This window comes from Chelon labrosus, assembly GCF_963514085.1.
Source record: "Chelon labrosus genome assembly, chromosome: 16".
NCBI classification, from domain to species: Eukaryota; Metazoa; Chordata; class Actinopteri; order Mugiliformes; family Mugilidae; genus Chelon; species Chelon labrosus.
Genome location: NC_140349.1, coordinates 21,920,519 through 21,945,257, shown reverse-complemented (window position 1 = coordinate 21,945,257; position 24,739 = coordinate 21,920,519). Strand labels below are relative to the sequence as shown.

At 40.1% G+C, this 24,739-nt stretch overlaps 1 protein-coding gene across 3 annotated transcripts in view; it reads right to left on the bottom strand.

Moving 5' to 3' along the window:
* col22a1 (collagen, type XXII, alpha 1) overlaps nucleotides 1-24,739 on the bottom strand; it is a 52,467-nt gene that overhangs the window by 16,607 nt on the left and 11,121 nt on the right. For 2 of the 3 annotated variants that reach the window (XM_084563773.1, XM_084563774.1), the window contains exons 5-36: nucleotides 22,265-22,376; nucleotides 20,944-21,067; nucleotides 20,268-20,543; nucleotides 20,093-20,173; nucleotides 18,240-18,356; nucleotides 15,994-16,047; nucleotides 15,852-15,905; nucleotides 15,708-15,761; nucleotides 14,241-14,294; nucleotides 14,107-14,151; nucleotides 12,241-12,294; nucleotides 12,084-12,137; nucleotides 11,504-11,539; nucleotides 10,831-10,860; nucleotides 9,977-10,030; nucleotides 9,763-9,816; nucleotides 7,233-7,286; nucleotides 4,707-4,760; nucleotides 4,542-4,595; nucleotides 4,361-4,414; nucleotides 3,728-3,781; nucleotides 3,565-3,609; nucleotides 3,421-3,483; nucleotides 3,017-3,070; nucleotides 2,803-2,844; nucleotides 2,642-2,674; nucleotides 2,445-2,498; nucleotides 1,852-1,905; nucleotides 1,715-1,768; nucleotides 1,542-1,595; nucleotides 1,380-1,433; nucleotides 742-846 (exon numbers count right to left, since the gene is read on the bottom strand). In XM_084563773.1, coding sequence (XP_084419899.1) covers nucleotides 742-846; nucleotides 1,380-1,433; nucleotides 1,542-1,595; nucleotides 1,715-1,768; nucleotides 1,852-1,905; nucleotides 2,445-2,498; nucleotides 2,642-2,674; nucleotides 2,803-2,844; nucleotides 3,017-3,070; nucleotides 3,421-3,483; nucleotides 3,565-3,609; nucleotides 3,728-3,781; nucleotides 4,361-4,414; nucleotides 4,542-4,595; nucleotides 4,707-4,760; nucleotides 7,233-7,286; nucleotides 9,763-9,816; nucleotides 9,977-10,030; nucleotides 10,831-10,860; nucleotides 11,504-11,539; nucleotides 12,084-12,137; nucleotides 12,241-12,294; nucleotides 14,107-14,151; nucleotides 14,241-14,294; nucleotides 15,708-15,761; nucleotides 15,852-15,905; nucleotides 15,994-16,047; nucleotides 18,240-18,356; nucleotides 20,093-20,173; nucleotides 20,268-20,543; nucleotides 20,944-21,067; nucleotides 22,265-22,376 — 2,135 coding nt within the window. The remainder of the gene's footprint in view (nucleotides 1-741; nucleotides 847-1,379; nucleotides 1,434-1,541; nucleotides 1,596-1,714; nucleotides 1,769-1,851; nucleotides 1,906-2,444; nucleotides 2,499-2,641; nucleotides 2,675-2,802; nucleotides 2,845-3,016; nucleotides 3,071-3,420; nucleotides 3,484-3,564; nucleotides 3,610-3,727; nucleotides 3,782-4,360; nucleotides 4,415-4,541; nucleotides 4,596-4,706; nucleotides 4,761-7,232; nucleotides 7,287-9,762; nucleotides 9,817-9,976; nucleotides 10,031-10,830; nucleotides 10,861-11,503; nucleotides 11,540-12,083; nucleotides 12,138-12,240; nucleotides 12,295-14,106; nucleotides 14,152-14,240; nucleotides 14,295-15,707; nucleotides 15,762-15,851; nucleotides 15,906-15,993; nucleotides 16,048-18,239; nucleotides 18,357-20,092; nucleotides 20,174-20,267; nucleotides 20,544-20,943; nucleotides 21,068-22,264; nucleotides 22,377-24,739) is intronic. The other variant, XM_084563775.1, reaches the window with a different exon arrangement.

Below are 24,739 nucleotides of genomic sequence, written 5' to 3'. Positions count from 1 at the left end.
ACACATTTCTGTCATCAACATGTTGTTTTTCATCCCTTATGGAGCAGGCCACTTTCAATTAAACCCCAGTTTACGAGAAGTTTCTCAGTGACATGTCAAATCTGTTCATCACGCCGGTTTTAGAGGTCAGTCAGTATAAACTTGTGCTGTGCAGCTAAACGTTTCTGAAACCAACAGAACACCATTTACATTTCAGGTGAAGAGCTGGAAGAAGCCAGTACACATTGGTGTGGAATAAGATGATTTTCTAAACCTTAAACCTACTCAAAGGGAAACCACAAAACAGGCTTCTGAGGAAGGATCTATGCCAAAATGTGCAATAGGGTTTTCAGTGATGAGAGCCAAAATAAACTTCCATTGAGCTGGAATTTTGAGTGTGCAACCCTTTTGAAGGATGGCACACATTACTTTAGGAAATAACAACATAGATTGAAATATTCCCTGCAATTAAGCCCCGAGACAAGCTGCAAAAAAAGGATTGATGAATATAGTCAAATAAAACAACCTCTTTGTGGCATATTTTTCATATACAATTATCATGTAAACAATATTAAACAATATTTAAATATCTCCATCCATTAAATCCTTCAAGTTGTGAACAAACAAGGAAACTAATGATCAATAAAAAATGGCCTTAATTTTGTACTATGAATTTAGTTAAAACTTTATTCTGCAAATCCAAATAAGATTGAAGTATTCTCATCTTTAAATACGGTGTGACGGGTAAAATGTGTGGCTTACATTTTGCCCATCTTTCCCCTTCCCTGGTGGTCCAGCAGGTCCTGTCAAACCGGGCTCTCCGGCTGGGCCTGGGGGACCGGCTTGTCCTGGTTTACCTGATTCGCCCTAAAACAAATGATGGAATGAAGGGACAACGTTAGCGCCTCTCCAGGCTACAAAAGGCACACGAGCCGATGCCTTGAACAGCGTACGGTTTCTACTTTTCATGGCAGATTATAAATCTATCAACTCCCTATTCTGTGTGTGATGCTGTGTTATTCCCACTGAAAACAATACCGGTCACGTAGTGGCAAACTATCAGCCTCTAGTCGTAGGATTATAGCACATGAATGGAAATGACATGGTTAAAAAATGTCAGTACATTTGCAGTATCTTGTGGGAAATAAAAGCTGATGCAAAACAAAGGGAGGAAAGAGAAAGTGTTCTGAATTGCTGGGGTGAAACTCCTACATGTAGCTTCTGCTGCAGGACTGAAATGACTTCAAAGCCTGAAACAATAATGGAGGACGTTCAAGGTCACTCCTTCTCCTCTGCAGTCTTATTTTCTCTCTGGGCTGCCAAAACCATTCTCTTGAATGCTCTCAAACAAACACATCCAATCAAATCCACCCATGGCTTTTAAAAAACTGGCGACTGACCTTGTCTCCTCTCTGTCCAGCTGGACCAGGAGGCCCAATGATTCCTGGTATGCCCTAGAAAGGAGACAACTGGGTGTTTTGATACTGAAGCCACCAAACACGCTCTGTATATGGTCACAGGAAATGGAACTCGGCATGAGTGACTTTAAAAAATGGACTTACCACGTTTCCTGGTAATCCTCTAGGACCCTGAGGGCCAGCAGCCCCTGGTGGACCCTGGGAGAAAAATAGAAAACATTATAATTAGTAGAGTACAGAACATCCTACTGCTTGGTGTTAAAAAAAAAAAAAATTAAAATTAAAAGAAGAAGGTGAATGTAAATCTGACGACTTACAGGGTCTCCGACGCGTCCTGTCTCTCCTGACGGTCCAGTGTCACCCTTAGGGCCCTGGAATCAAAACAGCTCATCAGACTCCGTTCACTTTAAAATGACAGCAGAGTAAAAGAGTGAAGGCATCACGAGCAGCTTACTGCAGGTCCTGGGGGTCCCTTAAAGCCCTGTTCGCCGGGTAATCCTCTGGCCCCCTTTAGAGAAGACACAGTTTAAAGATTAGCGTGAAGATCCTTATGAATTCAGATGTCAGAGATAGAAAACTTAATGAAGGTTGCAGATAATAGCAACACCCAGGCTTGAGGAATAACAAGGATTCTCCCTGTGACAAATTTACTAATGAATCGCTTTCATAAGTTGAGAAAGGCAGACAAGATGAAAACTTCCACTAGCATTTTTGATTGTCTTCCTTACAGTGTATCATTTAATACAGTGTATCAGGTAATAGTTTTAATGCTGTCACACCAATATGCAAATGTGCTTTGTCCAGCTTCATCTAATATGCTGTACATCAATACACTGCAGTGAATAAGGAATCAGGCCAGCGCATAACTGTCTAGAACTGTTTAATTCACTCAGGCACTTAAAGGAAGGTCCCTTGAGCTCTCTTAGCTACCAGTACTGCTTTGCTGCTGTCACATTAAATCTTTACTGACACCTGGTGGATTCCTGGCCACATTACCGGCTGAAAGCTGTGTAACAGAAAGAGAGTTGAGATGAAATATAAACTCACCATTTCTCCTGGTTTCCCTTGATCCCCCTTTTCTCCCTTCTCTCCAGGTGTCCCCTAGAGGCAAGCACAAACAGTGGCTTTAGAAGATTTGATGGAGAACAAAGAAGACGAAAATCTAGCATGTGGTTAATACAAAACCATATGTGTGCTTTCTATGAATCAACTAAAAGAAAAGGCTGTAGAAGTGGCCTACTTACAGGTTCGCCAGGCTCAGGGATGACATTTGCAACCTGTGAAAAAGACAGCAGCAATTTACAACATCTAAGGTCAACTGAGAATTGAGTCTAACTGCTGTTTATTCAAGAAACTCTACGGGATTTTACAACAGACGCCAGAAACAGCGGCAATTTTTACTTACATTTCCTGGAGCACCAGGCAGTCCCCTATCTCCCACTTCACCCTGAGGCAAGAGACAATATGTTCACAGAGCATGTATGCTAATGACCTTGTTACCACTAACACTGCAGGGCGACCATTACTGGATGCACAGCAAAAAATCATTCCGTTCTATTTTTTTTAAAGTAGTTCAACTTATTAAAAGAAGTTCATTAGTTATTATTATCACAAGTTACCTTGTCACCCTTTTCACCCTTTGGCCCAAATTGTCCCTCAGAGCCTCTCTCTCCCTGAAAATAGAACAAAATAAATATATAAAGCACAGATCATATAGGTGATAATTAACTGAGCGCTACCAACTGGAAAGTCATGAACAGTGTGTCTACAAAGTGGCACTTAGAGACATCCAGCACTCCCCGAAGGGTTCCCAGGAGGCTACCCAGCCTAATTAGAAACATTCATTTCACTGGAGCTGAAATTATTTCTGTTATAATACAGTAGAGGTGAAATGAGGATATCTCCTCATGCACGTTAGCAGAAATTAAACAGAAGGAAAAAAAAAAAAACCTACAGTACAGCATCTGTGAACTAAAATGTTCCTGGTGCTGCTTGATGAAAAGCTACATGAATCCACACCTACCGGAACACCCCTGTCTCCTCTAGCTCCGTCAGAGCCCGGCTGTCCAGGGGCACCGCCTTCTCCCTAAAACAAAATGCGTAAATATGTTTAATGACAATACATAATGTTCCTATGCCCAAACAAAAATGCCAGCTGTGAACTCACTCTCTCCCCCGGAGGTCCTCTTGGTCCTGGAGGCCCCTCGTCACCCTGTGAAGATGCAATAAGTTGTCATGGAAAAGACATATGCCATCTCATGAGCTGCACATTGTATGACTTGAGTGCTTTGTTGTTGTTGTTTTTTTTGTGTGAGATTACACCACAGTACCTTAGGTCCAGGCTTGCCAGGAAAACCATCCGTGCCACGCTCTCCCCTAGGCCCCTTCAAAGACATAAGATTACGATTTAGAGGTCATCCTGACTTTACGTGTACCAGCCAAAAACACTTGGCAGGGACTCTATCCAGTCAAAGGCAGAAGCACAAAATACATGCTTTGAACAAAACATGTCATTTTGAAGAAATAATTGATAACCATCGATTCATATCAAATTTTGCGAGCAAATTGAAAATAAGACAAATCGTTTCTACCTTATGACTTACTGACTAAGAAGCCTGAATAAAACTTCATACATATTTTATGGGAACAACTCATATCATAAAAATCACAAAAAAATCCACACATTTCTGTATTCATCTGCACAAAAGCCGCTACAGTAAGCTTTGTTCAGCATCTACTTGCAAATTTTTCACTTAGGAGTGGGATTCATGGGAGCATTTAGAGTGAACCTTAAAGCTAAAAACAAGACACAAGACACTAAAAAGCTCCATAGAGCAGAATAGAACTGTCGTTGCATGTGACCTTTCTGCATTAACCACTTTCTAATCAAAGTTTTTGACTAGTGCTGCTTTAAAGTGTCACGAGGACTTTGTTCCTGGTAAAATCTAAAAGACAATACTGACTGTGGCGCCGTCATTTCCAGGAAGACCATCCAGACCATCTTTACCAGGAAGACCCTACAAAGAGCAGAGACAAAATGCTGACATTTAGTGACATAACCAGGGGGACATCAGCAGAGATTGAACTTGCAGTGCTTTTAGCACCAAACCATGTTTTTATTGGAGAATTAAAAGGTCAACTCACAGGCTTCCCAGGCTCTCCGTGTTTGCCTGAAAATCCAATTTCCCCAGGCAGACCCTTCACATGGAAAGAAGAGGCATGACAATATTCTGTGGTGGGTGTTCATTCATTGCCAAAAAAAAACGCGCATATTTAACAATTTCTTCATTTCAGCATCTGTTCACTTACGGGAGGTCCAGTGTGTCCTTGGTTTCCCTGTGGCCCAGATGGACCCTGAGGACCCTGGAAAAGAAAAAGAGTAAAATACATAATACACTTCTTACATTTCTTCATAACATGGATTATTACTGCATCTTTTGTATTATTCCTATGTAATTTGAATAATGTAAAACTGTCCTAAATAATAATGAGATTAATTTATTTCCAAATGTGTGCAAAACAAATATTTTTCTCCAGGAATTTTACACATACTGTAGATACATCAGTATTAGCACACGGCCACTAGGGGGCGGTATTGCAGCATCGATTCCAGCTCATTTAACCTTGGCTAACACGTGAAGACAGGGGTTTCTATTTGACTCAGGGGAGCCATTTGGAAAATTAATTGACATAACCTGTTGGTTTTAATCTTGGCTGTTTAGTTCCCCCTCTATTAAAACACACAATGAAAGACACCTTTGAGGGAGCAGTAATTTTGTGCTTTGTAGGTCACAACAAATACAGAGCAGCACGCAACAATTAAAATACCAAATTAATTCTCCTTGTTTCTTCTTGAGAGAGAGAATGAGAGAGAGAGAGAGCACCGACATGAGCTGTACACAAACAAGAGGTCATGTCGAGGCCAACTATGAACTGCAGTGTTTTTGTTCAAAGGTCAAAATAGGGTGCATACATAGGCTTGCCATGTCACAATGCCATGATTCTACAGGAGCCCAAAAGGGACCATACAGTGGATCCAGAGAGGGCTTTTTGGGTTTTTTTAGGTTGCGGTGGTGGCCATTGTAGGGTCTGACACACCCTTAGATGTGTAGTTTGAATCCTCATTGCTAGATGCTCTAAATCCTACACACTGGACCTTTATTAGTGAAGGCCTTAGGAGCACCGGTTTAGCAAAGCCATGTGGTACCCCTCACCCTCTCCCCTACTGCCAATATGAGTCCGCCAGCGTGACCAAAAGTGGTCAGACCAGGCCAGAATGTTGATAGTGTACAGTTAGTGCTTGGGTTGCTGTTTAGACCTACACCGCTGAGGATGCAGAGAACAGATATCGTAGTCACAGTCATGGATTTACAAAATCTGAAGAGATGGGAATGAGGAGCCAGAGGATGTAGGAGTTCTGATCGAAGGCGTCAAAGTTCTGAACAATGCAACGCGGGCAGTGTCACCATGGGGTTCATCATGCCATTTGGGCTCATTTATGCCCTCGGTCTGACTTTTCCAGAAAACCTCAAGCACATCATTGAGTTTTTTCACTGTCTTCAATAAAAAACACCTCATCCAGGTTTTGTCTCTCGTGTCTTAAATATGGCAGCAAATGAAAAATAATTTTACTGTATTATTTTATTTCAAATTAATTCTATAGAACTGAATTGTCAAACATAACTAAAGTGTATTTGGTTAATGTAATTATTGTAGTTCAGATGTATTTAATGAAAATAATTTAGACTAACTCAATTTAATTATATTTCATGGATTTACTTGGTTGGGGCAATGTATATTAACTGGGTGGAAAACCTGGCCACAGTTTAACTGAGTTTATCCAGTGAGTTTTTTTTTTTTTTTTTTTTTTTTTTTAGAGTGTCTCCATTACCATGTACTGTCCAGTAGAGGGCGACAAAGCAACAAAAAAGATTGTTGGATTAGGGTTTTGCCACTTTTTATAAACTACTTCATATTTTCTTTGTTATAGCATAATCCAGGTCAAGTTAATTCTTTTTTTTTTTTTTTAAATACATTTGAATCTGCAGCAATAACACAGCCAGGTACTATACAAAAGTACAACTATACGTCTATAGACCTGAGGATGGAAAAATCATATATACATCATTATCTATGTTTTTCCAAATCAGTTAACTAAATAATATTAACTTCATTTAACTTCCTGTTTGTCATCGCTTCGTGATGTGACTCTGTCCAGCACCTCACTTTTTATTTGTTTTGTTGCTTCTAACGGTGTGATGTTCTTTTGCTGCATTTTGGCTGTCACACAACCACGTGGCACTACAATTTTGTATCACTACAATTTTGTAGTGCCACGTAATGACAAATAGAATACGTTTTCCAGTAGTTTTGTGAACTCAACCCTACATGCTGGGTTGCAGTGAAACCAGAGTGTTAGTAGTTCGCGCCCCAGTACATAGACCACATGCTGAAGAGCAAGAGCAAGACACCACAACCCAAATTTCTTATTGTACTTGGCACTGGTATGTGAATGAGTGGTTATGTGTCATTGTGGCTGTAAAGCACTTTGAGGACCAATAGGCAGAAATATAAAAAATATATACACAAAAAGACCATTTAAATTAACTTCATAAATAAAAAATCTCTTTAAATTTGATAGATTCTGGCATGTACAGATGGGTACACAAATACCTCTTCCACATCTCTTATGATTAGGTGACTATATATTTACATGCTTAAACTATTCTCTTTATATTGCTAATATGCACAAACAAACAAACAAAAAAAACACATAAACTAACAATCTAACAAACAAGAACATTAAGCATGTAATGAAATTAAAACTGTTCTTACAGGAGGTCCAGGGAGGCCATCTACTCCAGGGAGTCCACTTTCACCTTTCTTTCCCTGAAAAACAGCAGTTTAAAAAGGATTAAAAACTAACTAAAAAAAAACAAAAACAAAACACGATAAATGAGGCTTCAGAGTCTTTGCCAACACTGAGCAAAGTGAGATCATATGCCTTCTATTCTTTCTGCAGATTTTCTTTGGAAGAGTTTAGCTTCTATAGTTAAAGCTCACTTCGGCATTTCCCCACCATGGGAGACTTTACAACAACATTCAGATCTTAAGCTGGAAAGTAAAATGACCATGTCTTTATTTATGGGTCTATAATTTATTCATACTATTTTAGGGATTCTGCTGGACTGAACTGTTTACCCTGGTATATATGGCATATATGAAGCCCTGAGATGGTTATTTTGGTTTAGTAAGCTGTGGACATTGGTATAGTTGGTGATATTCAGCTCCATCCTGCCAAGTCAAAAAACAGCATGTAATTTGTTTAAAATGGCATGGAAACCTTCAGTCATTATGTCTTTCTGTTTTAACATACAGAATAAAAAAGTCATACAGTTGTTTAGTTTTTGTGACTTTCTTTGTATGCTCATTATACCATAAACAGATAGGTGCCAAAACAGACAGCTAACACTAAAGCAAAACTACGGCTAAAGTTGCTAATGCTAAAATCAAAGCCAAAGACTAAACTACTTAATATGATTCACTAACTGTTAACTGTAACAGTGAAACAAATTGAAACAAACATTTTAGGATATGTGGCTATTCAGATAAATAAGACATTGGTACACAATGGACAAAATAAAACAAATGCTAAAGCTAATGTAACAAGCTACCTTGAGAGGGCACCGGTAACTTTCTTTGGACTTCAGGACTTTTAATCACATATCAAAAACAATAATTTTGTAAATTAAAATCAAAATATGTACTTTTAATTCACATGAACTATACAAGCTAAATAATGAAATCATTTATTTTATCACCAAAACTGATACTGAATGGACAAAAAACAAGCTAAGTAAAAGAATGTGGTTATGGCTATTCATTCTTCTTTTTTTTTTTTTTCCCCTACAGATTTCTCTTCATATGTGTCCATCCTCTGCCGTCTTTGAAGACAGTCTGTGCTCATCCCAGGCTTTGCTAGATGTCGTATCATGGATAAAGGTGAATAGACAGGCCTCAGCAGAGGTGACACCGGACGACTGATGAGAGATTTACAGCGGTGGAGGTGAGAGCACCTCAATCTACAGCAACTCAACCATACTGCCAACTCTATCAGCGCTGGCAGTAGGGGAGACAACCCTATTATCACTGTTCACAGCCTACCTTCAACCCTTCCATCCACACCCACACACATGCACTTTTTTCTCCCTGAGCATCTTCGGCTGAGATATAACAGCCCTAAACCTTGAGAAAAAAGGTCAAGCTCTTTGCAATGAGTTTTTTTCTTGGAAAGGATCCTATGGGGCTGCAAAATGCTTCAGCAGGACAATACGGTGATGCTACAAAATAAAAACAAGGCTGCACAGAGGGTTATTTCCTGCATGGTGGGAAACAGTAAACCCAGTGTGAATGCTTTATTCATGTTAATAATCTATAAATCCCTTGTTCTCTGTGAAGCAAATTGCATTCTGGTGGCAAAGACATGTTCCATTCGTGGCCAAATGAGGTTTGGCTTGACTCAACTGCTGCTCAGCTCAGCAGCTGCTCATGTTGATTCCAACATACTGCTGATGAGAAGTTAATTACTCCCGGTGGAGAAGGGGAAGGAAGGTCACTATCTTTGCTCATGTTTTGGAGGAGCAAATTATGTTGAACCACTGCGTCTGTTTTAATTACACACTGCTGTGTAATGGAACCAACGTGGAGAGAGAAAAATGGATACCGATATTAGCTAAGAATAAAGTTTTCTTAATCCGAAATAATTTGGAAGATATACAATAATTGCAGATTGTATAAACCTCCAGTTACAGTAAATTACAGTTTTGTTCAATTCAATTATTTTTAGACCCATCTGATTGAGGATGGGAGCTCAGTGTATCACTGAGCAGTCTAGACCTATAGCAGCATAACTAAAGAAAGATTCAGGGTCACCTCGGCCAGCCCTAACTACTAAGCTAATCCTTCCACAGGAGATGGGTCTGGTCCTAAATTCTCTCATGGAGTGATATTGTACTGTGAGGTCTTTGAGATATCATTGAGTTGTTCAAGAGGACCTTCTTCAGCAGGATGAATAATCTCAGTTCAGTCAAAGGTCAGAAAGCTACATCTTTTCAGGTTTTCAATAGGTCCTGTGTTCTTGACATATGTCTTGAAGCAGCCATGGTTAGTGTGAGGGGTCACATCAAGAGGACGCTCAGTGATCATCAGTGATCATTTAAGTTTGACTGCTGATTTACATCACACCAAAAAAGATGTAATTTGCTGTAGGTATAACAAGCAGGCCAGTGTGCCTTTCATTCATATTCTCTCGCCGCAATCAGGGCAGCCACATCCAGACAGTCTTGTATAAAAATGAGTGTCTTACCCTCTGGCCATTCTCTCCAGGTTTACCAGGCGGACCTACTAAACCAGGAGGACCCTGAGGAATAAATCGTGAGTCAGAAAGAGTCCATAAAACATGACTGGTGTTTTAATAGAGCATTCAGCATTACATTAGAAGCTTCACATAACAAATATCAAAATCCTGACAGCAGGAGGAAAAAACATGTATGAAGGAAGTAATAAATCAGGATCCTTACAGGAGGCCCTGGGGGGCCATCAGCCCCTGGAGGCCCAGGAGGTCCAGCCTCTCCCTGAAACAGTTCAAAGAGATGAGTATGTATTATACATATCAAATATAGATAACTGATTCAGGGATTTGGTGGAATCACGTTTATTCATTCATTATTCAAAAATACAGTATACAAACTTTTTATTTTCAGTTTATTTGATAAGCTTAGTTACTTATTCTAATTTCTGACTTGAAATGAAGAGTTAAATGAATGAACTGCTAAGAGTTAACTAAATTCATTAAATTAGTTATATAAGAAACTGTCTTCAATAAATGTTATATCAAGACACTAACCAACCAATCAAGTGCAGTTACTCATACTTTAAAAGCAGCAGGTGGACTTATTTTTACATGCTGAACAAATGCAATATGTTCTAAAGTGTATTGCTTGAGAAGTTTTACAATTTACATCATGACATTTATAAAATGTCTTTTTTTTTTTACTTTACTATTTTTGGGATTTATTTTGTATATATATTTTTCATTTATTAAAATAATCTTGTGGTGGGATTATCACATTAATTATAATATTCTAGTCCTGACATACAGTTATTAATTACTTTTTCATAAAAAATTAAAGCTATAGTGAGAACATTTATCTCCCCCTTCTGGCAGAGAGAGTAATTACACAGACATCATCAGAAATGCTTCTTCGGCTCTATTTCACTTTTCCTGACCACCACAGGACAATGAATTCACAGAACCCAAGTTACATCTGTAACTATGGAATGACATCCCAGTACTATACCTTTAACACAATGATCATAAATCCGCCAATGAGCCAAACACAATAAACTATATTAAAGTTGATCAACTACTCACCTTTTCACCCCGTAAGCCTTCTTGGTGTACCTGAAATTGCAACAGTGAATAAATAACTACAGAATGTAATTTCCATATTATTAAATAATGTCAAATGTATTGCGTTACCTTCTCTAATTACTGTGGTGACATAAAGCCATGAACAAGACAGCTCACACAAACAGAGTTTAATTATGTTTCATAACACACATATCACATGGTTGAACATAAGCATAAGTCCAAAACCTCAAGAAATGTAATGATCATGTTATCAGTGATAAAACAACCAAAATGTTTCACTTTTATTTTGAAAAAAAAATGTCCAATTGGATTTTTAATTTAAGTATCAAAATGTCTATTAGTTGTTGAATTGTTTCAGCTACACCTCACACTTAAACAAAATGATTTTGCTTGTTCAGTCGACTGAATAGCACCCCACTGTGCTTCACTTAAAGAAAAAAAAAAGTCTTTTGAAACAAACACAAAAATATCGATTGGTACAAGTGTAAATAATAAGTTAAAATGTAGGAAATAGAAAATATCACTGCTTATTATTTCATTTTTTTTTTTTTGGTTGTTTAATTTTTTCATTCTGTTTTCTAAATCCATCACCCCACTATGTTTTCCATCCCTACCCAAGCCTGTAATTCTTAATATAAATCTTATATCCTTTCGGTCTATTTTCGGTACTTACCATATCCCCAGGTAATCCGGGAAGGCCTCTCTCCCCCTGTGACACAGTTCACACAACAAGGATAAACACCCCGTCATTAGAATCAAGAAACTTTGAGAGTAAAGCCCCTTCAGCGATACAGTAATGACACAGCTACGACCATAATTTATGAGATGAGTCGTGTTAAAGTGGGTACTTACTGTGGGATAAAGGAGAGTGAAACTTAAGGGTAAAGTACCACAACAGCTCTTAGAGCATATGTCTATATGAATGCATCCGTGTGCATGCATATGGGTGTGGTATAAGCATGTGTGCACCACTGGAAGACTCATCAAAGTGAGTAATTACAGACAGACAAATGAACTCTGCATTTTATATTCTCAGACAAATGAGTGGGCTGACTTTGATGGTGCACAGAGGAGACTGAGGAATGTCTGGAGAGAGCAGACGGTAGCTTGAGAAACCTCTGATGATCCCTCATTGAAATGATTCATATCGGCACAGCTTAATAACATTAGGCTTACGGCAATGTCCTCTATGAATTGTTTCCAAGCAATTGAACAGTGTGTTTTGCATGCAGAACAACAGGGAGTTGACATACCTTGTCGCCTTTAAATCCATTGGGCCCAGGTACTCCGGCCAGACCTCTCAAACCCTAATAAATTTTAGACAAATGGGGAAAAAAGTGACTCATCAAATGCATTAATATTGTCCTCTGTTGGTAACTGCAGGAACCTAAACAGATGACCATAACTTACATCCTTTCCAGGAATACCAGGTTTTCCAGGCAATCCATCCTGACCCTCTGCGCCCTAAAACAGAAACAAGACTTGTATAAAATATGCTCACCACTGAAGATAACTTTCAATCATTTAGACAGCAATTTAATTTAATGACTGAATACAGGCAAAAGAAAATCTAAGCCTGTTTCCTTCCATTGAGATGATTAGGTGGCAGTGGTAATTCTCCAGTTGGGTGTCATTAAAACATTCAGAAAGTACAGGGTGTAACATGACACAAAAGCAGCAGTTAGCAGCAAGACCTCAAATGGGACACAATGTGGAAAACATGCCATTTCTTTTTTTTTTTTTAATTAAATATTTGGCTAGTTAGATGGCAATGTGATAATTGCTACACTTCAGTTTTGTGTAGCTAGTACGTGAAGCGACAGGTATTAATCAATCTGCAGAAAAAATAAAAGATTTTATCAATGTGTTGTTAGACCAATAGTGAAAGTAAAATGGAAAATATGTCAACAAAATCCCTGTGGACTTAGCATCACTGTGCTTTGACCTAAATGCTCAGTCTAAAATGTCTTTGTCTGACATGTTTGCTACTTTCTCAATCTTCTATTAGTGTGTTAGCATGCCAATGTTTGCTAACCGGCACAAAACTACAGCTGAGCTTATGGAGGGAAGGTTATTAGTTTTGCAAGTCTTGTCTCATGAACCAAAGCAACGTTTTTTTCAAAATTATTAGGATTCACCTTGTGGGCTTGATGGATATCTGTGCTTAATTACGGAAGTGACTGACCCAAAAACACGACCATCATTCACGAGGCCATGCCAGCATAATCTAATCTTCATAAGCAGTGGATTGTGCTGTGTAACCCAAAGCTCATCTCAGTTACATTTCAGTCAGAGAACACTACCTTGACTTCAACCCCATGTGCCTGCTCTAAGCCACCTATTTCCTTTATCACTTCACTGTGGCAAGTACTTTTCCAGTACTTCTCACCTACAGGAAATTGCCTACTGACTGACTGACTGGCCGGCTGACAGACAGCTCTAAATCTGGCATCAACGTGTCTGAATGAAGCTACAGTATGCTTCGAACCTGCTGTACATTCTCATGCCATATGGCAGAGCAATCAATGTACAGATTTCATGTTTAGTGCCTTATATGACCATCTCTCTTTAAAATCGAAATTCAAGATGAGCGTGACACAAAACTGTTCCTTCTTGCTGGTTTTACGGTATCTAAACCCTAATTTTAGTAGTTGGAGTTGGAAACCACTGTTGATGCAGAGTTGAGCTTTCACTGACTGATTAGAAGTCTAAATTCAAATAATATTCTAACATCATTCTAACATGAGTGCCATGGTAAAAGAAAAAGGAAGCTGTTAACAGACTAACAAAGCTTCAGCGGGCCTGAATGAGGTCCATTATAGCCCCAAACGTCCCCACAGAGTCCCAGACAGGAAGTGTGGAGAGTGAATCAAGGAAGCCACATCTGTTTGCACAATTACGCCCCTCAGTTCTCAGTTGCTCTGAGAAGAAAGGTCTCTCTCTCTCTCTCTCTCTAAGAAGTTAAACATGTTATCGGGATTTGCAAAACAAGCTCTATTCTGTACAGGTTCAACCAGGATTCATGGTTCAAATCTCAGAACATGCTGGTAAAACATGGGCAGTAAGAGTAAATGAGTAAACGCTCTGCAATTAGCTTTTTATCAAGTGCTCCGGCACAAAATACTGAACTCATATCTGCTGCAGTGGAGCTGAGTGGACAAAAGACTAACAGTTATAGCAGGCGACCCCCATGTAAGAATATGTGGGAAGTGAAGCAACTGTTTAAGACATCATTGTTTTATTTCTTAAATCAAAAACGATTACAGTGAAACTTACGCTGGCGCCTGGTGTTCCCTTTTCTCCTTTTATACCAGAATCACCCTAAAACAAAGCAAAGTAACATCACAATTAACATTAACAGTATTCTTATGATCTTTACTAATCATAGTGTGAATTCAGATTATACTCACAGTGACACCTTTAGGCCCAGGTGAACCTGGAAGTCCTGAATCCCCTTGAATTCCCTACGCGATATAAAATGAACAACATTTATTTACTTAAAGCTGTTGACTTTGTACTCTCACTAAAGTGTCACAGGTGTTGACTCAGCAGTAGCCCAACTGGGGGATGCTGAGTCAGAGTTGAATCAATGTAAAAAATGCAACTGACGAACTAAGAAACCTGAAACCCCCAAAAAAGAAACAGCAGCTGTCAGTGACAAGACCCCCCATGGGAGAACCTTGAACTTTGACCTCTGACCTTACATCCATTCCTTTCACAATAAAGACAAACAAAGGAATGCGTTCGTTGATATTCAGTAATAAAATAGTTTACTTTAAAAAACAAAGGGCATATTACCTGAAAACATCTCTTAGCTTTGTTCTTTTGATCAAGTTTATCACAAGGAAACTGATGGCATAACAGTGTATATCAGCCTCTACTGTAAAAAGGCACTGTGCTGTGTGTGTGGCATAAGATATTGAAAGGTAAATTACGATCATCAGTAAGAAAAATCTGATTCAGTAATTAACTGCCATTGAAAATAAGTTATCCATTCTTTCTCTTCTGTGAAACATTTCTAATTAAAAATACTGCAAAAATTGATAATGTTTGGAGAGAAAGTTGACGTCCTGGCATATTCCTGCCACATGAAGTTGTTCCAGCTGAAATGCTTTAGACACTTGCTTGGCTAACTCACCAGTCCCTCTCTCAATGAGCAACTTTGGCATTTGTAGTGGTGTGTCTGGCCAACATACGTACAGTAAAACGTCTGTATTGGCTCTTGGTTTTCGTCTACACCAGCTGCTGAGAAAAATACAGTCTGCTGTGTTCACTAGCAGACATAAGTTACATCTGTTTGCAGGTTGTAGGTATTTGGTCTTTGATGTCATTGTATTAATATGTAAGTTTATTGCCAACTTTATGATTGAGCCCTTTCACTTTATAAGAATAAAGTTTGAGTGTTTCAGTTACTATTTATTTACTTTAACAATTTGAAGTGAAGAAAACACAGTAGGTGATTCCTTATAGTCTTTCAAGTGCATCTATAGACTTCCCCCAAGCCATTTCGCTTCTTTGTGTTGAAAAGGGGGATATGATATCCCTGACTCTTGGGTTAGGCAACATTTCCCAGATCACTGGACCAGTCCGAGCCAGCATCATTCTTTCCTCCTGGCTCTTTCACATGCTGCTGCTGCTTCAGCCAAGGGAAACTGAACCAAACTACCCTCAACGTTTTTTCCACAGTAAGCCAATGTCAGTAAAACCGTGTGTACGCCCACTTAACAGAACAAGTGCGTCTCTGAGTTCAGTTCCAAACCCAAAACCAAGATATTGTCATTTTTTCTTTTTTTTTAAAGACCCATTAACACTGACCCAAATTCACATGTGCACTGGCTCGTGAATGGATTAAAAACTGGAGCACCACGTTCACTCACCTTTTGTCCAGCTAGACCTGGTAGCCCTGGTTTGCCTGGAAATCCAGCTTCACCCTAATCGCAAATAAACACACACATTTGCGCACTTTGAAAGCATCACGAAAGCCATGTTTTAGACGGAAATATTAAAATTTTGTTTCTTACTTTGTCTCCTTGGTCGCCGGGTAAGCCATCAATACCTGGCACACCGCCAAGTCCCTGTCGGTTGATCGGAAACACATAATTAATACCAGTATGTGACCTTTTAAACCTCAAAATTAAAATCGCCACATCTCCAGGTTCAGACCTTCTCTCCTTTTTGTCCAGGAGCACCTGTCAACCCTATGCTCCCACTATCACCCTGTGAATAGAAAACAGGTTTTTACTTTTGTAGCTCCGTAATAAAAAAAGCATGCGGGTTGGCTGGCACAGGCGACGACGACGTACTGTCAGAAAATCAACCTGTTAGTGTCACAGAAAATGGTTTAGTGTGTTGTGTTTGAATGATTAATTGGAGAAAAATGTACAAATGTTAGACACGTATTAATGGACTGATGAATCAAACAGAGGAACATACAATAACAGACAAAATGGGGGTTAAACTGACACGCAGAACAAAAACAGTCACATGAGCTAGACAAAACAAAACACTTTTGAGCAAAGGCTTGGGAGCCAGAATGCACCGAGAGCTTCACCAAGACCCACAATGGTCTGGTTGCACATTCAACCAAAGACTCAAGGAACAATGGCTTTCCATTGTCCTCAGAGTGTTGAGTGTATGGTCTGTACACTGATGTCATCCTCTGTGCCAAGGAATCCCTTGGAATTTGAAAGATGGACTGAGTGAAAAGTAATGGCTGTTAAATTACACAGTACCACGAGGTCTGGTCCGCCGCAAGACTTCCCTCTGCTTCATAAACCACTTTACAAGTCACAGAAGGTTGCCCTTTAATTATTTGGGGCTTATATGATATTAACGGACGATATTTCTTTCACCACAGAGATCAGGAGAGAGGACCCCCGCTCTGCTGTGCCCTACAACGATAAAAACATTATCCATAACTAGGCTGCGACATGGGGAATTGCTCGTTCAAGTTGGTTAAAGACGCAGTTAGAAGCAATCAAAGTGGGATGAATTCACTTTCACCCCATGTAACTCAACGGCCAACATAGTCATTCTGAACCACAGCTCGAAGTTGGCTTACGTCATGTGTTTGTATCAGGTTTAGAAATGTTTACAACGGCAAATTGCAGCCTTCTTTGGGAGAAAGTGAAGACAGATGCTAACGCAGAAAGTAAGAAATAGGAAAGGAACAGGGATGCGCTGCATTAAAGTTTCATTTAAGGTTTTTCCGGCAGTGAGAACTGCAAAATGAAAATACATTTGTCATCAAATGAGCTCTGCTAGCTGTGTGACTGTGTTACTAATGTAAAAAAAAGAAAGTATCCTACTAATTGCTGCACTTGTATTATTCAAAAGGATTTACTGGTGTATTTCCGTAACTACCCAAACCAAAGCACATATCTCAAGTGAGAAGACCATTTCTTGTCTTCGAGACCATTTTAAGTGTCCCTTTCTGGACAACATGAATGATGTTCGCAGAGTAGTTTGTATAAAGACATAAATTACTCTACTCTCTGAGACTCCCGGTTGGCACTGGCCTAGGCTGTGATTTGAGCAGACTGGGTGGGCGTCTGCGTAGGACTGCCCTCTCTGCTACACATCCTCTGTGGTAACTAGTCCTGTAATTCTGACAATCACAGCTGTATGGGCATTTTCCTAGACACTCCCTGTACCAAAAACTGGGTGACATTTATAGATAAATGTAAAAAGCAAGACAGAAAGAAAATGTGAAAATATACAGCAGTATATACAGTTGAAGGAGAAGTTTTAATAGTTTTGTGTACATGCATATGACATATGCACTATATGCAGACAAACAGGGTGCTCATGCAGAGCTGAGAGGGACAAGTTTACTTACCTTCTCACCTTTGTCACCCTTGACAGAGATTACTTTGCCCTGCAAATAATTAATCGATGAGGATCAATTATTATCGAGGCTGGAAGAAAAGCAGAATAGCTAGAAGGCATGCATTGTGAAATGACTGCAATTTCTTGACAACATTTATTTTTTTTCTTTGAGAAGCAAAAATCTTTGAACCAGTTTTTAGATAATGAAGTGAAATTTAATGGCTATTTCTCTCTAGATGAGGACAATTTTTCATACAGTTTCTCCTTTTTCTCCTCTGAGGCCAGGAGGTCCGATGGCACCCTTAGGGCCAGCATCACCCTGAAAAAGTAGGCATGTTCACACAATAAAAAAGCAGAACAAACATGATGAGATTATAATCTTTTATCACACGCAGACTGGTACTGAGAGGCAATGTTAGATGACCTTTTCACCAATAGGACCTGCAACACCAGGTTCACCGATGTCTCCCTGTGAGAAATGAAGATACATCCTTTTTTTGAAAGCCATCAAATAAAGGATTCCTACTCATCCATGGGAATAATAGACAGGGGTAAATTGTAATAACATCAGGTGGCTTTACCTTATCTCCTGCAGGGCAGGAGCAGTTCACTTGGGGGCCTCTTTGTTGCTCCACAGCAGTAGGCGTTGGAGTGAGGATCTCCACAGGGGGAGCGTCTGTCACAACTACCTTGGGACACTGAAACAATACAATTTAATTTAAAAGATTACAGCAGGATAGTCTGAATGAAGTGGTAGGATTGTCCGACGAACATACTGTAATTCTTGTCTACAGATATTATGGTTTTCGAACACCACGCAACTTTAAACACTTTGATGGTTCTCAGTGACTCTAAGTACCTACAGTAAAGAGGGGTACACCCCGGACAGGTCGCCAGTCTATCGCAGGGCTAACACAGAGAAACAGACAACCATTCACACTCACATGCACACCTGCGGTCAATTTAGAATCACCAATGAACCTAACCAGCATGTCTTTGGACAGTGGAAGGAAGCCGGAGTACCTGGAGAGAACCCACGCAGACACAGGGAGAACATGCAAACTCCACACAGAAAGGCCCAGTCGGTCGTTTTTATATATCTCACCAGTTAAATTTGTATTGCGACTTAATGTTATACACAAGGATGTGGCCATTTTGAATAGTGAGTGGGTTCCTTCACAGGTCGCCTACCAGTATTCTTTGCCATCATCCATCTGCCTCAACTTCACTCATGTTCCGCCTCTTTGCCCATTTTGGAATTAGCCCGGAGTTGACTAAAGTCAGGCACTTCCAAGATGGCAACTGCTAGAGCCACTGCAGTATTTATCTAATTTTATATGCAGTCAGTTAGAGATGCCTCTCGTATGTCTGCTTGTGAGGTACATAGCTGGATCCAGGCATTAAGCATTAGCATAAGTACTTGATCTCATGTGGTCAACACTTGTCAGGAGATGCCAATGTGATTCTTCTGCAACTGCTGACAGAAATTATGCAAAATGGCAAAGATCAGCATCCTAAATGTTATTGTACTGGTTGCAGCAAATTATTGATTGTCTGTTAATTAAATAATACCGCATAAGGCAGTGATTTTGGGCAGCCTGGAAGGGAAGCCTGGAAGATCGCTTTTCGCAATTTAAGAGAAAACTGAAGACCATGTATGTAGATGGATCTCATTGGTTTCGTCCTCACACGAACAGAACCATGGAACTTAAATGTGGCTTTGCTAGAAGTCATGCGTTGTAACTACTATTCTCTTTCTGGAATCTTGTCATTACAGCAAAAGGGCAGGTAACCCAATTACATCTCCTGCACTATTTCCTTAAATGTCAAACTAATCCTTTAAACTGAGTGTGCTGTGACCACATCTTATGAGGATTGGAATAGTAGCTTGGCATACCACTAACACACCCTTTGGATTTCATTATAGGGCATGTTTCAACCGATACAAAGAGAAAAAAAAATGGGTAGACCTACAACCAATCAGAGACATTTTGTTGTAAACAATTTCAACTCCTCACGCACTTCAGCCCGCCTGAACAGTTTGATTGGAAATCAGTTCCCAACGAAGCAACTCCAGATCAACTTCCCAAATAAATTTTGCGGGCATGGGGATGGCTTTTGTAATTGCAGCCTGTAACATTACAGTGCAATTTCAAAATGAGCTTGTCAGCATGTTAGCAACAACACTCAACAAAGCTAAAATCCAAATTTTGACGACCAACTCAGCTCAGATTACTGTGTTAAAGTAACCAACAATTAGACATACATTTGCTCAATTGTGTGCAAGTCCTTTTTTGCTTCTCTCATTTGTAATCTATGTAATTTCTATCCATTAGTACATTTGTAGAAAATCATGAATCTCTATGATTAAGGTAGATGTGGCAAGACATGAAATACAGATGCACACTACAGATCTGTAACCTTTAATACTCACAGGCCCATTGGGTAGATCACAGCAGGTTTCCAGCTCTGCATGCTTAGAATCACAGTAAATCATCATCCTCTGGAGGTCAAACTGCAGGAAGACACAGAGACAACTGGTAAATAGATCAACTCAAAAAAATAACCTTGGCTTCCATGAATCATATGGAGTGGAGGTGAAAACTCACATCAATTGGCACACTGTCATAAAGCCTCTTCCCAATGACAGTCTTCCCCTGGATATCGATGTCTTCCCTGTCTTCAATGGGCAGAGTCTGGATGAGTTTGCAGTCCAGGTACAGAGAAACTGACTTGGCATCCACGCTTAGGGCAATCTTGTGCCAGTTGCGATCAAACAGGTTGTCGACTTCAGGGTTCTTGAACACTGCTCTGACTGCGTCTTTTGTCAGTCCAACAGCGTTGTACTCCACCGCCTTGTTCTCACCGTCCAGACGGATAGACACCTGACAAGTCAGAGGCAGGATGGTGATTATGATAGGTGCTGAAAAGCAGCTTAAGACCATTTGTATTGTTATTGATGCTATATATAAATTGAATTGAAACACACTCTCATTGGAGGCAAATTATGAAAGTGAATATAAGTAAGTCTAGTCATGGTGCAAGTTTAGAAATTTTGTCTTAAATATTTGTTTTTTAATGTGAGGCAATAATACAGTGGGCTACATTATGGATCATGTCAACTTGACAGTCGGTTTGAAAATGATCAAAAGCCTGGATTTAATGTTTCACATCTTTTCCAGACATTCATTTAAAAAGGATGTGGACTGCGAGACAAGCCTATTTTAAGTTGTTAGTCCTGCAGTAACACTCACATTTATTACTATTTACATTTGGCCAACCCACCTGTGGGATTCCATATTTGTCAAAAACCTGCCAAAGGTACCAGTCCTCACGTCTGGAGGTTTTCCTAAATTTGAACGTGGTCACGAAGGCGTATTCGTCTGGCAGCCCTTGAGGAAACACATCTCTGTAGAACAAAAGCACATTGTTATGAGGTGAACGGGATAAATACACAGTCACAGTGACTGCATAACAGTTTAAATATTAATGTATGAAGGCCAGATTAAACATGGTTTCCTCTAACAACCTCCTCTGTTTACGGCTACTGTTCCTTCCTTCCTTAGTGAGCAATACTGCATTTTCATTTTTTATTCAAGGAAATGTAAGAAAGCAACACATTCCGCATACAATATTTCAGAATATTGTGAGCCATTGCATTGTATTAGAAGTACACAAAAAGTACTCAGACTAAATGTATGTATATTTCACTGTGTACTTAAATTATTGACAGTCAATCTGGGGAAAGTAACAAATAAAATCTTTATTTTTTGAGAATTTGTGAAATGTGCTTATCTGTTTTCTGACCGTACGAATACCGTACGGCTAGTAGTCAGTTGGCGTAGTTTAAAATAAAGACTGAAAATGGGAGGAAACTGCTACCTTGTAACTTACATACTTTAGCTTAGGATGAGCTAAGCAATGCGAACCCCAGTAGGATACTGCTGGATGTCCCCTACATAAAATAGTTTTCAACAAATCACTGAAAAAGTAGGGCCAGTCGGTAATATTTCACTTCACTTACAATGACATATACCATTTACAAAGATGGTAGCTTTGAAGCTGGACCAATTTCCACCCACTATTTTTTTTGTGTTAAAACGTTAGTCTGGACCCCCTCTGTTGGGAACTGATTGTGCTCTGGCAAAGATCTACTGTCCATGCAGTGATGGACAGGAGAGTAAAAGCGTAGTCATACATGACATCAGGGTTGAAATTGCACATTAAATGCCTGCCGTTGGAGACGTGAGCTGTTTGGATTCCGCTATCTTGTCTAGTGTAAAAGATAGTGACAACGAAATAATACAGGATGAACATTTAACAGCTATTAAGGCTTCCGTCGAGAATGCCTTAATCGCTTAGCGAACATACTTCGCTGCTCTGATTGGTAATAGGGCTATCCAATTGGTTGCAGAGGAGTTTTTTTTTTCTGTATAGTTGAAACACATCTCACAATGAAATCCAAGTGGAGTGTTATGCCAGACTCCATTCTTATCAGAATGTGAGCCTGGCTACAAAGGGTGGTAAAGAGCAGCTCAACAGAGTTTTACCCTGGGGCTCTCCACTAGGCCAGTACTGTTTGCAGTGTAACGGGATGCTCACTTACTCTGTTTGCTGTACAATAGGCATTGTGCCAAGACGAACGTACGAACTTTGGCCGTCATCAACTCTGGTTCCCAGAATATCTCTCACATTGAAGAACTCCATCAGGTCGAACCCTGCAGCAACGCATGAGGGAAAAAAAGCTTAGCTGGGCAACATTTTCTCACACATGAATAAGCACAGCAGGCTCTCCAGTCGTGAAACTGTGTTACGGTTTTGTCAGATTTCTTGTGGTGTCGTGAGGTAAACTCGGTCAGTCCCACCACACCCTGCAACCACTCAGCTTGCGGCTTTTTGGAGAGAGATTTAAATAATCGTATAACTGAACAACTGGAAAATAAAGGGCCATTGAAATATTTATTTGCAGCCAAAGGAAAAAACTAGTAGCCATCACTGGTAAGGCCCTCGTGTGAGTCTGAGAGCATGTGCACATGTGTGTACTTTGCCTTGCGGCGAGTGATTTGAAGTGGTGTAACCACATATTTCGGTGGTTTAGAAAAGACACTCCCTTGTACAACAAACAAGTGCCGTAGCTATGGCGATGCCAGCAGGATGAGAGCTTGTGCAGCGCTAATGCTGCCAGGTTGTCCAACAGCTCCCTCTGAAAGCTGGTGGTTATGTTGTGTGGATTGAGCTCTTCTGAAAGCACACTGTGCCATTAGCAAGTCAAAAGGATGAACGCTGCCTCAACATATTCCTGCATGGACTTAGTAATGGAGAAAAGTCTATGAGTCTATGAGTCTATGAGGTTTCAGAGAGAATATTAACACCAGCACACTAATCTTACAGAGAGGAAATAGGAGCATTAAGGTGGTAATGTGAGAGTCGGGCAAAAGCTTAGTGGATGTCATTGGAAATAGCCTGGAAACAGGTGGTAAGGCACACCAGGCGGCCTGTGCCATTAGCAACAGAGCAAAAAATAACATTAAAAGCAAAAGCAGACACAACAGGCTGAATAACTGAGAGGCTCACAAGTCAGCCAGCCACCACCACTACTCTGTCTGTCAGTAAAGTGACTCAGATGTACCGTTAGGTGAAACAGGTTATTTTATACACTCACTGCAGAGTTAAGATTTTCCTCTGCTGAAGCATTTCCGTTTCTCATACACTTCTATTCATTTCGAACGCCCTGCATTAAGTGTTGTCTGAGAGTTAACAGTGCTGACCAGGAGATGGTGCTGTTCTTTCTTTGGCTCATTATACAGAGTGATTGATTCCTCTCGAGTCTTTTTTGGTTTGCTGTTGATACTGTCATCAGCCTGGTTCTCAATGTCACAATGCTCACACGGTGCGCATTCACTCACTGCTATGGGAAGATACCAGTTTCATAGCACAGCTTGTAATGCTTGCTCTTAGGACACTAAGCTGCAGTCACAGTTACACACCTGTCAAGCCTGATGCTCAGTGCTGAACTTTGTCCTTTAATTTGGGTATTTGTTTTGTTTCACAGTCCATTTTATCATCATAGTTTTACATTAACCAGGATATCTAAATGTGCTGATGTAGTCGGACCTACTTACTCATTTCTGTATACTCTAATGGCACCTGTGTAGTCTTTAAACTGAGATTAACCGTAGGATAGACTGATGCTTGCAAAAACACTGCATCTCCAACAGAATCCATGCTACTCATTTTATATGTAGCTGATCTTAATAAGGTTGTTGAAGTCTGCTGAGAGATCTTAAAAGCTCTCATGTTGCCTTTGACTCAGAGCAGTGTTTTAGCAAGTTCTCCGGTGGATAAAACTTTTTTTGCTAAATAGCAAAAGTAAAGCAGCGAGTAAAAAACTACAAAAGTGTTGTTTGCGCTGGTTATCAGTTGCTCGAGGAAGCCGGACAGCTGTGAGCCTCGCTGGCCTCGGTTCTCCCTGTCACGACGCTCGCACGGTGCACATTCACTCACTGCTCTGTGGCTGCTTGAGGGCCATCTGAGCGGAGAGCTGTAATTTGGACTGGCAGTGGATAGCGTATAATCAGCCCCAAAAAAAAGTTATTTTGGACAGCCAAAAACGACCGATGGGGGGGGATCTGCGGCGAGAGCCAGATGAGTTCAGTGACTGAGAAAGGCGAGCTCATGCACACAGCATTCTTTTGATCACAGCAGATGGCAACATTTGTGCTGGAGATAGAGAGCGCGGAGCCACAAAGACGCTCTGCAGCCTCCTGTGTGTGCTCGGTAGCCCGAGGGGTCAGACTAGACAGCCCATGATAAATACAAGTCTGACTCAGACCGCAGGTCTCTTGGCTGTCAAGTCATAATCAGTAGCAAATAGTCTTGACATTTCTCACAGCACTCTCTCTGCATCACCGTAGAGGGCATTTGTTGTAATTGCAAGTGGGAGCTGGTGGAGCTTTAATGTCCCTGCATGTAAAGAATATCAAGTTTGACAGGGTATGTCTTAAAGTTAGGCTGGAATTATAAACTTAGTGCAGACTGGAAATCCCCGGACATCTTTGTCATGTCAGGGAGCTTCAGACCT